This window comes from Alosa alosa, chromosome 17 (assembly GCF_017589495.1).
Source record: "Alosa alosa isolate M-15738 ecotype Scorff River chromosome 17, AALO_Geno_1.1, whole genome shotgun sequence".
NCBI lineage: Eukaryota > Metazoa > Chordata > Actinopteri > Clupeiformes > Clupeidae > Alosa > Alosa alosa.
This window is the reverse complement of record NC_063205.1, coordinates 14853881-14866510: the sequence shown is the minus strand read 5'-3', so window position 1 is coordinate 14866510 and position 12630 is coordinate 14853881. Positions and strand designations below refer to the sequence as shown.

Here is a 12630-nt window from a genome sequence, read left to right as displayed (position 1 = left end):
CACGTTCCAGAGCCCATCCAAACCAGTGGAACGTGGGACTTATCCTACCTCCAACTAAGAAAAGTGCAGTGGAATGCCTGTCGAAGTGGAACCTCGTACCGGCGAACTCGGGGAGCTCGACCTACCCCGACCTCACCAAAATAAGTCAGAGGATAATGGTGGCGTCCGTGGAGTCACACTTGAGATGTAAAACTTCAAGGAATAGGCTATAAACTTTACTTCTCGTGTAGGGTTGTTTTAGACACTGCCATTTTCACACAACTTGTTTTTCATATTATGGCGTGAAATTATGTCGTCATTATCTGTTTGCATGAAGATATAGCCTACGGTCAAAGTATACCCAGTTATCTTGCAGTGCTTTTTACAGTGCTTTATATACGGCTCCAGAACAGACAAAAACAAAGCGTGTATCAGCTTAGTGTGGCGGTCGTCCATGTTTTAGTTTACATTAGTTAGATTTACATTTAGTTACATTTAGTTAGCTAGTATACTTCAGGTAGGATAAGTCCCATGTCCCATTGGTTTGAATGGGCACTGGAACGCAGCAATAGTCCCATGCATTTTCCCACCAGCGGAGCTAGTTGGCTAGTTGATCAAACTTTTGCCAATTTAAAAAAAAGCTTAACTCGCGATTCAAAGACCGCTGTTTGCCAGCAGGAGCATCCATCTTCTTTGTTTTCAAGTAGCAGGAAATTCACGCAGAACCGTTGCCGACTCTATACACGATGTGATTGGCCTGATAGAAGTTTACTTTTTCCAGCTTGTAAGCCAACGGAGAGTTGCTAGACTACCCTGGCTGCAAATTACATTTGCTGCTGCTAGGGTGCGCCTAGATTTCTAGGCTAGTCAACCAAATCAACCAACCAAAATCTTCACACTTCACACAAAGGTTGTATCAGCGATTTCAGGCCCAAACATAAATGATCACATTCATCTAATCTTTCCTAACAATCCGCTAGCTACCTGCCCCATAAGCAGGCCGTCAAAAACATGTTTCTGTAAGCAGCCTAGGCTCCGAGATCTGTACACAAAAACAATTGCTACCAACAGGGTTGGCAACCACTCAAAGGCAAAATAAAGGTTTTCAATCAATAATTATGGAAGCATATGAGTAGCTTTATTCAAATGAGAATGCAATATGCAATTCAAAAAGACATTACATTGCAATTCAAAAAGACATTACATTATGCAATTGACTATTCATTATGCAATTTAATATTGCAATTTGCAATAATATCCAACAAATTGTATTTTAATCTGCAAAGTGACAATGAAACCCTAAAATCAATTCCAATCATTTTGGTTAAAAAATAGAATAAACATGGATTGAATTGCATTCCATTTTGCCATGGTACTTTAGTCTCAAAATTCAAATGGCAATTAATTTTGCATTTCAATTTTCAATATTCAGTTTCATCATTTAACTGTCAATTCATTTTGCAATTTAATATTTAAAGTGCAATGTAGGATTGCATTTTAAAAACATATTTGGCAAAACTGTCAATGCCAGCCTGAAAAGATTTTGGATTATTGTGGGCAAAACTTCGTCACTTCAAAAATACGTCACTTCCGTGTTTACGTCTTCTTACCCAGTTAGCGTTTGCAATGGAGGAGTTTGCAGTCTGGCCGACAGACCCGGCTGTAGAGTACAGTGACAGAGGGGGCATTTGCGATTTTCAAGGGGGCACATTTTTACATTTTTTGTTTATTTGGGGTTGGCGCAAAACATATCATGTCACAGTTGATGAATAATGTTAACCGTGACCGCGAGTAGGCCTAGTGTCCGCGAGACCCAGCTGTGTTCTTACATTATTAAGGCTCTTATGTTGCTGCTGATAACTTTGCCAACCAGCGGCATCTTTAGTAGCACCCCCTCCCCCCAGCAATCAGTAGCCTACAAATAAGCATCGTATACAACAATTCAGCGAGATAGATTTGGCCAAACGTGGGCCCGGAGCGACCGCACCCCCCGGTCCGCTTATGAGGCTAGCCCGACCACGGAGGGGAGTCTCCGTTGAGTGTGTGTGTGTGTGTGTGAGAGAGAGAGAGCAGGGCAAGGAAAGGCTGTGTGAGTTTTAGCCTAACTAACGACAATGGACGACAGAGTGGGCGATCTAGCCCTACTTGTCCTGTGAACTCCAAAGAGCTTCACGATCTCCCTAATAGGAGAGGTAACCCTCTATTCCCTCCAGTGGTATCCACAGAAGGTCTCCACGGTGGTGGTCTACATAATCAGCCAGAGACCTTATGCTGCTTTCGAGGATGTCATGGAAATCCGCCGCCCGAGTTGCTCTGACGTGCAAACGTGACGTAATTGCCTGGCTCGTACCACTTATAGTGTTCCAAATGCGTCTTTGGGCATTTGCTACAGGACGAGTTGGAAAGAACATGGACGCCACCAGTGCAGCAGCTGCCATGCTAATGACATACTATAGAAGTACTATAAAACTACTATAGTGGCTTTAGGATATTATAGAGGTATTACAGAACATAACAAACGTCTGAGCTGTACTGTAATCACAGAAGTAGTCATATAGTAGGCTACTTCTATAGTATGCCTGTCCATTGTCTACTAAACCACTAGCAGCAACACACATTATAATGTTTTTCTACAGAAACACGAACATTTCAAGTAATTCCATTGTTGCAAGTCTTACATTTCAGTACTATTTAGCCATTTTTGCCTATTTCATTTTTCAACAAGTGCAGTCGCATTTTTCTCGAGCCACCAGGGGCAGTGGCAGGCTAGTTGTTGTTATTGTTAGCATTGTAGCCTTTTAGCAAACCAGTTCGAAAACAAAACATTACATTGTATTGCACGCACAGCAGAACCGTGTAATGCATACATTGGTGACCGGACTGAAGCAGCAATGTAAATAGGTGTGTACGAACATTTAAAATCGACATTAAAACGACCAACGTAGTACAAATACAAAGACAATCAACTTTACATGAAATGTGGGCGCAGCCATCTTTGTTTATCTTTGTTGTGCGAGTTGTACGTTCTTCCTGGTTCAGCTCGGATTACTGAGGAGCCCGAGTCGGACGGCTGATATTACGACCTAAAGGGGGCGTGTCTTCCCAAAATGCCGCAAGAAAGCTGGGTAATTTACACTTTCCAACCCGGGCGGCGGATTTACGAGACAAATAAAAAGCAGCATTAGTGCAGCTGCAAACTCCTCCATTCACTTTTAACACCTACGTCAATATTGGCGCCAGACCGAGGCTCGGTTTGTAACTTCTCCGGAAGTAGATAGATATCGCTATTTGTTTACGGACCTGGAAACACCATGTCATGGTACTGCTGCGAGGGATTCATGTCGGAATAAAACTTTCCATCGGTTTCCAGTGAATCCTAAAATACGCCGAGAGTGGATTGTGAAAATAAGGAGAGACATTGGTCCACATTTTCAGGTAAGATATTCAAGTCTGGGGACTAACGTTAATGTGAGCTACAACAACTAGCGGTAGATAATGACGATGGCTAACTAGTTTCATATCTTGTGAAATGTGCTAAAAATGTGGGGGTTCACTTAATGTACAGCTTAGGCAAGTGCCCTAAACTTACCAGCCACTCTCTGACTAATTGTAATGGCCAAACACGTTTAATTAATATAACTGTACATGTGAGGTGGTAGATGTAGCTGCCGTTTGGTTGAGATTTTATCATAGACCATTGTAGTGACGCTAATGTGCACGTTCGACAGATTACTGAAAACACGAGAGTATGTGCTGATCATTTCACGGAGAACTGCTTTACCAAAACAATAACCGGACTCAAGAAGCTTAAAGGAATTATCCGGAGTAAAATGCACTTTAGACCAATTTACGGATGATTGGGAGTGCATACGTTGAGTTGACATCAAAATCATGTCATTCGGATGTGTTTTGAGAAAGTTCGATTTTACCGTTTTTAGTCAAAACTCGTTAGCCTGGAAGTGACCAGGGCAAGTCATTTCGCCTACAAAACGCTATTTTTATACCTCTTCTACAGTTCCAAACAACATTACACTTACGTGGTAGTGAGTAGAGGGTCCCTAAAGCCAAACCGTAGTATCTCGAGGTCTTTATGTGGTCGGATAGAGAGTCCAGAATGAATTTCATCAAGCCAGTACCTTTCCGGAAATGTTGCTGCTGCAGCTGGCGTCTTTAGGGGAAAGTCCGTAGGAGTCGATTGCCGAGTGTGGAGTAACACCAGAGCCCGTCTACGAAGAGCCTTCCCACTCTCTATTAATCCCATACAAACTGAATTTGGCTGCAGTTTACCAGAGTTCACGATCGCGGGCGAGTCCAAAATACATGGGGTCCTATGGAGCTACATGGCTACATTTATTGTTTTCACATATTTAACAATTGAAACCCTCAGATTTTATTTTATTTTTCGCAAAATGGATATGGATTATCAATCAAAAGTGAAATAATCCGGGAGTCATGTCCTTTCGTTTTCTTACAGGTTGGGTCGTTGTTGCCCATAACACGCTAGCATTGGTGCTATGCTATGCTATGATCATGCTAATGAATGACGTCATTGACACGTTTGAAAGGCTTTTTAGAACAATTAAGTGACTTTAAAAAATATAATACTCAACCAAGTGTATCGTCTTTGTCTCCCCTTTCGAATACAATATTCAAATTACTTGAAAAAAAATTATATCCCGAGAAAAGTGGATTTTGAGGGGTACAGCTCCATAGACCTCCATTCATTCTGGACTCGCCCGCGAGCGCCCCTAGATGCAGTACCACACCGGAAGAGTTCCGAGAGTGAAGGTTCTCCCCTTATTAGACATTCTCTGGGAACACGCTCTGGAAATTCACAATTTCGTTGCTTTTTTTTTTTTTTTTTTTTAAATAGTCCAGTCCATACAACTTCATTTCAATTTCGAAAGAAATACTGGACTATGTTTAAAAAAAACAAAAAAACATCCGAATGACATGATTTTGATGTCAACTCAACTTATGTACTCCCAATCATCCGTAAATTGATCTAAAGTGCATTTTACTCCGGATAATTCCTTTAAGGAAGGGACTGTACCGACTCTGCATGGTCCTCTAAGCCTGGCCGGAGGAAACTGAGCAGAACAAGGTAACGTACATATACACCCACCAAGTGTCATTAACTAAAAGTACAACGTGATAAACTAAAGACTGGCAAGCAGGAACACTTAATGTTAATGTTGAAGCTAAATGCAGATTGAGAGATTGTTCTGTTTTTCCTTTTATGTCACTTTTGAAATCTATCCAGACAACTTTAAACTTAACTTATTAACTGAGACATTGTCAGCTGACAGGCAGCAGAATATTAATAATAGCATGTTTCTTAGTTATCAAGTTTTATTTAATTCCTTCACCCAGTTCTACAAATTATTAGGCTTTATGAAAAAAATCTTTCAAGGTAATTGTTAACTAAACAGTTAACCTGCCAACATGTCACTATCAGTTAACTGTCATCGGATGTAAGGAAAATCATGTATCTATTGTTGTTCAGTGATGTAGATGCTGTCACATGTGTAGAGGACATACCTGATGATGACCTGACATCCACATCCAGGTAATCCATATGTTTGTTTACTAAGCTTTAACACTGCTCAGTTAGGTGAAAAGACATTATAAACTACTCAGACGGCTACAACATTGTTTTTCTTTGCACTTTCTTCAGCACCGTGGAGACAAGTTTACCACATGCAGATCATGATTACGACCAAAGACCCCTGCCACTGGAGGAACAGCTTCAAGAGGCACGCAAGACCATCGCATCACAAGAGGAGGAGCTTGAGAAACTAAGAAATAACCGGTTCTTTCTTGAACGATTCCAATGTGATGACAGGCTAATTATGTTCTACACAGGATTTAAAGACTATCTGACTCTCATGGCTGTTTTATGCCTTTGAACCCCACTGACTGAGAACATGGTAGGTTGGAGTCAAGCAAAGAGACTAAAACAAGCAGATCAGCCCATCATTAGAAAGGGATTTCAAGAGCAAAGCCTACCTCTTATTGATCTGTTCTTTCTCTTCTTGTGCCGCTTGAGGCAGGGTTTTTTAGTGCAGGACCTTTGCTACCCTTTTTAATGTATCTCAAACAACTGTCAGTAGAATTTGCATCACTTGGACAAATTTCCTCTACTACACATTGGGATCTATTCCTATTTGGCCCTTACGACAGACGGTAAATGAACTCATGCCTCAGTCCTTCAAAAATACTTTCCCACGTACAGAATTGCATGTCCAAAGGCCCAGCTCAAAAGTACTAAATTCTGAAACATATTCCCATTACAAAGGAACCACCACACTTAAGTCCTTAGTTGGCAAAAGCCCAACATGCATTGCTTGGAAGCCCCCTCAAACGAGGTCAGGTTTACCATATTTACTGCGCATGTGATTCAATAGTAAATCACAATATATTGAAACTGAGCTGATCGAAATGTCCTCCTGGGTTGCGGGAGATGATGACACACTGTGAGTTTCCACTTCTTGTGCCTGCTCTGCCCTTTTTTTTCTCTAAAGAAACTTCTAATATCCATTTGTCCTTCTGTACACTTATTTCGCTAAGGCTAGTTAGTAGAAGCACGAAACAGCAATGCTAGCGTAGAGGAGAATTGATTGATTGAATTATTGAATCGAATTATTCTAATCGTGCCATTAGTCTCATTCATGGTCTCATTCATGTACATATGTTTAACAGGGCTCAAGTTACTGTATGTTACAATTTTGTTATTTTTATAACTTGTTATTCAATAGTGCATCGCACTGTACTGCACTGTATATGTTGACTTTAAAGTCACTTTGTATGAAATGTTTTTAAATGCTTACACCTAAATGAATTAATAAATGTGCAGAAAGAAGGTAAGACTTTTGTTTGTATAATTGTCTTTTACAGTAGAGTAGTAACATTTTGTTTTGTGGAAAAAAACATAGCAGACGTTTATAATGAAGTACAAACAACTCTTTACTTACATATTTGTATAAATCCCAAAAGGTTGTGTAAAATGTGGTACAAATAGGAAAGATGAACTGATTAGTCAATCCTGAAAATAACACTTGCTGCACTAAACTACATCTTCTTCCCTTCAAAAGAGCTGGTAAGAAGTGTTGGAAATAGAAGCAGTCTAGTTTCTGCTTCACATCTGCCCACATGTTTGCATCAAAATACGGTCTCTAAGTGAAAGTCAGTGTGAGACATGACAAAGAAGTCACACCAGGTTGCCCAGTGAGACCCATTTGTCCAAGCATTTGAAAACCATACTCGTGGCCCTCTTTCAATGATAAATTGGCATCTAGATCTTGTGTGAGGTAAGGACAATCTACACAGGAATCTTTATCCGGACACTTAATTTCTAAGAGGCCATAAGGGCAGTCCTCAGATTGGTCAATCACTCTCCTATCTGGGGTTGCGCCTAAGTGAGGAGCGCCAGGGTTAATCACAAATCCACATGGCAGGATACTGTTTCCAGTGATTTGAAGTGTATTTCTGTGCATAGCTTTTGTTTGTACCTGTCTTTTATTCCTCTAAGTTGACAGCGAGACTGTCAAAGTCATCTCGTCTTGAGCACACCCTTTTAAAGGTAGTTGATGTAATTTTGGTTCCTTGTTTCTCTCTATATATGTTCAGAGTCTGATTGTGTCACTGAAATGCCATTATAATAATCCAACTCTTTCTGACTCAGAACAGTGGTGAAGCTACAAGGTTAGAGAGGCAATGCAAAGGGAGAATAGTTATGAGAGGGGGTTACTACAGGCTGAATATGATAACTCAGGACAGACCCGAGAGGAATGTCACCATAAGGTGATGGGATATACTGTGGCTCATACATTTGGGAGTTCATTAAAGATGCCAACTGGCATGTGCTTCCTATTTCATTATGATTTCTTTGCAATCTCTCTGCAAAGTCTTTACAAGGAAGGGGAAGTGACACTGGACAATAAAGGTTACTGACAACCCCTTCACTCCGTACCTTTGTAGCAGGGGCCAGATCATTTTGCTGTGGCTTTATTTTATTTATTTCCACTAAATTAATGGGTTTAGGTGTTAAACTTTGCCCAGGGGGGACAGACTTCAATCCCAACCTCTGGTAGGGTGCTAATGTGTACAGTAAGCCAATAACATGTGCACAACGGCCCAGGCCAGCTTTGCAGTTGCATATCACCTCGCCGATAACTGGATTTCCAGCTGAAAGGTCCACCTGAAAAAGACAAAAATACAGTAAAATGTGTTATTCTACTCTCGTCACATTAGTTGAATGTTCAATTTTAAATTATATAGTAAGAATAAGTATATAGAACTGTAACACAAGCACTGACACATACCATAGTAATGTGTACCAGAATCAGGAGTTCGGCACATTTAAAAAGGATTTTGGGGTTACTTTCAAATGGTAATTGTTTTGGTTAAAAATCAAACAGCATTATTTTGATTCAAGTACCTCTGTACAACAGATTACAATTTATGTGATCCTGTTTAAATTGTAATTCTGTACAGAATATAAATATGTGGGATTGAAATTGACTGAGAAGTGAGAACTCCTGCTCTACACTAGGAAATGTACAGCCTCTGAATACTTAGCCAGCCTGACTACCTGAACTGTGTAGGGTGTCTGTGTCTTCCTCATGGATGGAAATAGCTTTATTAGCCCTAGCTTTCACCAGAGAGGGTTAAAGCTAGTAATCAAGGATCTTTGCTTTCACTGTGCACCCATCCTCTCTCCTCCTGACTAGTATTCACAAAATGAGCACATCAAAGAAGATAAAGATTAACATTATATATTTGAATTCATTTTGCCAGCTGGTTGACGCATGTTAATGCTACGTTTGTAAGACGTGTTTTCTGTCTGCCACCTGTTAACACCGTTAACGTTAGCTACATTAAATTGTGCTGCGCTGGCTAGCTAACTTGTCACGTCCTCAACCTATTGTTTACCGTAAAGAGAAAGCACAGGCTAACTATATGACAGTGCATACATTGGCAAAACAATATTGACAAACGAAACGAACATATTGATCATTTACAACAACAATAAATAATAACAGTAACATTAGGCTAATGTTGTTCACTAGTCATTTTAGGTAGCTCACTTTATTAGTTAACGTTAGCAGTTTGTTCTCACATGCTTACCTTTAATGTCATGAATATACCCCTCGATAAAGTTGCTGTATCCCTTTTGGACACTTCCAGGGATGGGATGCCCTTCATCTGCCCAAGTTTCGACTTGTCCAGCAGTTATTGGGGGCAGCTGTAAGTTTTCGGTCCAGCATATGTAATGACCGTGCTGAGCAGTGACAGCTCAGTGTTTTCTCGCCTCCACCGAAGCCACGCCCATGTTACTACCAACCCAAGCCTCGCTTTCGCTCATAATGGCAGTTAGGTGATATCAGAGAATGTCTAATAAGGGGAGAACTGCCACTCTCGGAGAACTTCCGGTTTCTGAACTGGTTGCAGTTCCTTCTGTGGTTCCACATGAGGGCGCTCGTCCACGAGTGCAGAATGAATGGAGGTCTATGGAGCTGTACCCCTCAAAATCCACTTTTCTCGGGATATCATTTTTTTAAAGTAATTTGAGTATTGTATTCGAAAGGGGAGGCAAAGAAAATACACTTGGTTGAGTATTATATTTTTTAAAGTCACTTAATTGTTCTAAAAAGCCTTTCAAATGTGTCAATGACGTCGTTAATTAGCACAATGCTAGCGTGTTATGTGCAACAACGACCCAACCTGTAAGAAATCAAAAGGACACAAGTACTCGTTCATTCCACTTTTGACCTATAACCCATGTAGAAGTTATACAAACTACAATCAAATCTGAGATTTGTCAACGACAATCAGGTGAAAGAGACACATTTAGCCGTCTAGCTCCATTGACTCCCATTTATTCTGCACTCATGGCGATCGCCCCCAGTGAAACTCTGGTGGAACTGCATCCAAAATTCAGTACAATGGGACTTAATACAGAGTGGCAAGGCTCTCCGTAGATGGGCTCTGGTGATATGGACCCTTTCAAGAGAGTTCCATTATCAGCATCATAGTTGGCCCCACAAGACTTCCTTTTTAACATTCCATATGTTATCTTAATGCAGAGGAAGTAGATTGGGGCCCAAATAGAATGTTTCAGCATTGTTTTTGTTTTTATTGTTGAAAGGGTCTATAAGCGAATTGCAAGCGCTAACTGGGTAAGAAAAACACGGAAGTGACGTAGCCTAGTTCCTGCCTTAACGAGTGACTTGACAGATTGCAATGCGTTTGGCAGATTGAATGGCCATTTGAATTTTGCAACAAAAAGACCGTGACCAAAGTGCAATGCAATCACGGGGGGGCGCTATTTCTTTTCCATTTGAATAAAATGCCTCAAAACGATGGCAAAACGTTTTGCCCAAAATAATCCAAAATCTTTTCAGGCTGGCATTGACAGTTTTGCCAAATATGTTTTTAAAATGCAATCCTACATTGCACTTTAAATATTAAATTGCAAAACAAATTGACAGTTAAATGATGAAACTGAATATTGAAAATTGAAATGCAAAATGAATTGCCATTTGAATTTTGAGACTGAAGTACCATGGCAAAATAGAATGCAATTCAATCCATGTTTATTCTATTTTTTAACCAAAATGATTGGAATTGATTTTAGGATTTCATTGTCACTTTGCAGATACAATAATACATTTTATACAATAAAATACAATTGGTTGGATATTGTTGCAAATCGCAATATTAAATTGCATAATGAATTGTCTATTGCATAATGTAATGTCTTTTTGAATTGCATATTGCAGATTGCATTCTCATTTGAATAAAGCTACTCATATGCTTCCATAAATAACCGATGAGATGTGCGTTTAGGAGAGCTTAAATTGCACGGGAGGGAGTAGCAAGCTAGCTCTCTGTTTTGTTTGAACATCAACAGAAGTGACGTATCCCCGCTATCGCTGATACAACCTTTAAGGGCCTATCACATTGTACACGGTATGCACTGCGCTCGCCGCTAGGTTTCTCTTGGTTAAGATTTTTGTTCTGCTCGCCGTAGGGCTCAGCGCAAAATACCAATGACTTACAGTGCGCCACGGTCAAAGTTCAACATGATTAATATCTCAGTGTATATTGCAGTATTTTGTAGATACACAACATATGCTTACTTTACTAAATGTTTAGATAAATAGATTTAGATAAATAGTCAGGAGGAGCAGGTAGACTGACGAGCCAGACCCACATCAAGATGTAGGGTCTGGGAACTCACCATACCCAGTGCTCAATCCGAGGGGCGGGATAAACGGTTATCTTTCAAATTCCCTTTGAACGCAATAGGAGTCCCATGTATTTTCCCACCAGCGGAGGTAGTTGGCTAGTTGATCAAACTTTTAAGTCCAGTCGCGCTGTTCGTCAGCAGCAGCATCCATCTTCATTGTTTTCAAGTAGCAGGGAATTCATGCGGAACCGTCGCAACTCTTCCGTTATTATGTTAAGCCCATCCATCGACTCTATACACAATGTGATTGGCCTGACCGAAGTTTATTTTTTTCCAGCTCACAAGCCAACGGAGAGTTACATTTGCTGCCACTAGGGTGCGTCTAGATTTCTAGGCTAAGGAGCAGGTGTTCTGGATGCAAATGAGAGCAATCCAAATGACAGTGAGGGACTGCACGATAAGGCCCTGTTGTATTGCACAAACCTTTCGCAATTTCCTTGTGTTCTATGCTGATGTACAAATGATGTCAAACATGATAAGAAAATCAAGACTTTTGAGTATGTACACACACACACAAAGAGAGAGAGAGTAAGAAAGAGCACCAAACAAACTTAAAGGAACACCAGGCAACGTTTTCGTGTTAATTAATCATCTTCGTAATTCAGTATATGGTTAAATGACTCATTACAGGGCGAATGAAAACTCTCTCGCCCGCCCCTACTGCCTGTAGGAAGAATATCCCGATTTCAAGTTCGGTGTATCCGACCCGCCGACCTTCAGTCTCAGACATCGCGAGAAGCAGAATCAGTTTACATCCTGCATCCCCAGCACAGGGGTAGGCTAATGAAATGCTAGTGATTGTTGCAAACGTGTGTATAATGGCAGAGCCGGCGAAGAAGCAGCGAAAACCCTTGACGGAAGATGCAAAGAATAGGAAAAGAGCTTCAGACCGAGCGAGGGCTCGCACACGTATCGACACGTACAGGCGCTAGGGGGAGCTCCGTAGAGAAAAAGCATCAGGCTTGCCTGGTGTCCCTTTAAAATATTTACAGCAACTTTATAAGTTTGATCTTTTTTGCAATAGGTCAGACATAAAACATGTAAACCCTGTGTACCTAAAGTGTCACTCTCCCTCTCTAATGTTGATGTGATGTCCTGCAGGCTTGGCCTTTTCCCTGCTGGCCTCGTTGCCTGCCAGCTATGGGCTCTACACAGCCTTCTTCCCCACTATAGTCTACTTCTTCCTGGGCACCTCCCGGCACATCTCAGTGGGTGAGGACACAATAGTCACAATCATTGTTATGCAGCAATATCACATGGGAGAAACAGTGGGGTATTAAAGAACAATAGTTTTAGAACAGCAGACTATGTAAAATAGAAATAGTGCTTACAAGATTCTAATTGGCCACTATAAACCACTATAATGTTACCCTAGCAATCACCATAGCAGCCAGCAT

The 12630-nt window shown here is 40.8% G+C and overlaps 1 protein-coding gene and 1 long non-coding RNA gene across 8 annotated transcripts in view; one reads left to right on the top strand and one right to left on the bottom strand.

The window, feature by feature from the left end:
* LOC125310563 (chloride anion exchanger-like) overlaps positions 1-12630 on the top strand; it is a 35538-nt gene that overhangs the window by 9780 nt on the left and 13128 nt on the right. For 6 of the 7 annotated variants that reach the window (XM_048268096.1, XM_048268101.1, XM_048268097.1 and 3 more), the window contains one exon: positions 12335-12445. In XM_048268096.1, coding sequence (XP_048124053.1) covers positions 12335-12445 — 111 coding nt within the window. Of the gene's footprint in view, positions 1-1779; positions 3415-12334; positions 12446-12630 lie in introns of those variants that run through there. The other variant, XM_048268100.1, reaches the window with a different exon arrangement.
* LOC125310565 lies at positions 7473-9217 on the bottom strand. The gene is made up of 3 exons (XR_007196322.1): positions 9109-9217; positions 8573-8707; positions 7473-8179 (listed from the first exon to the last, which is right to left on the bottom strand). It is a non-coding gene; the product is annotated as an uncharacterized LOC125310565 (long non-coding RNA).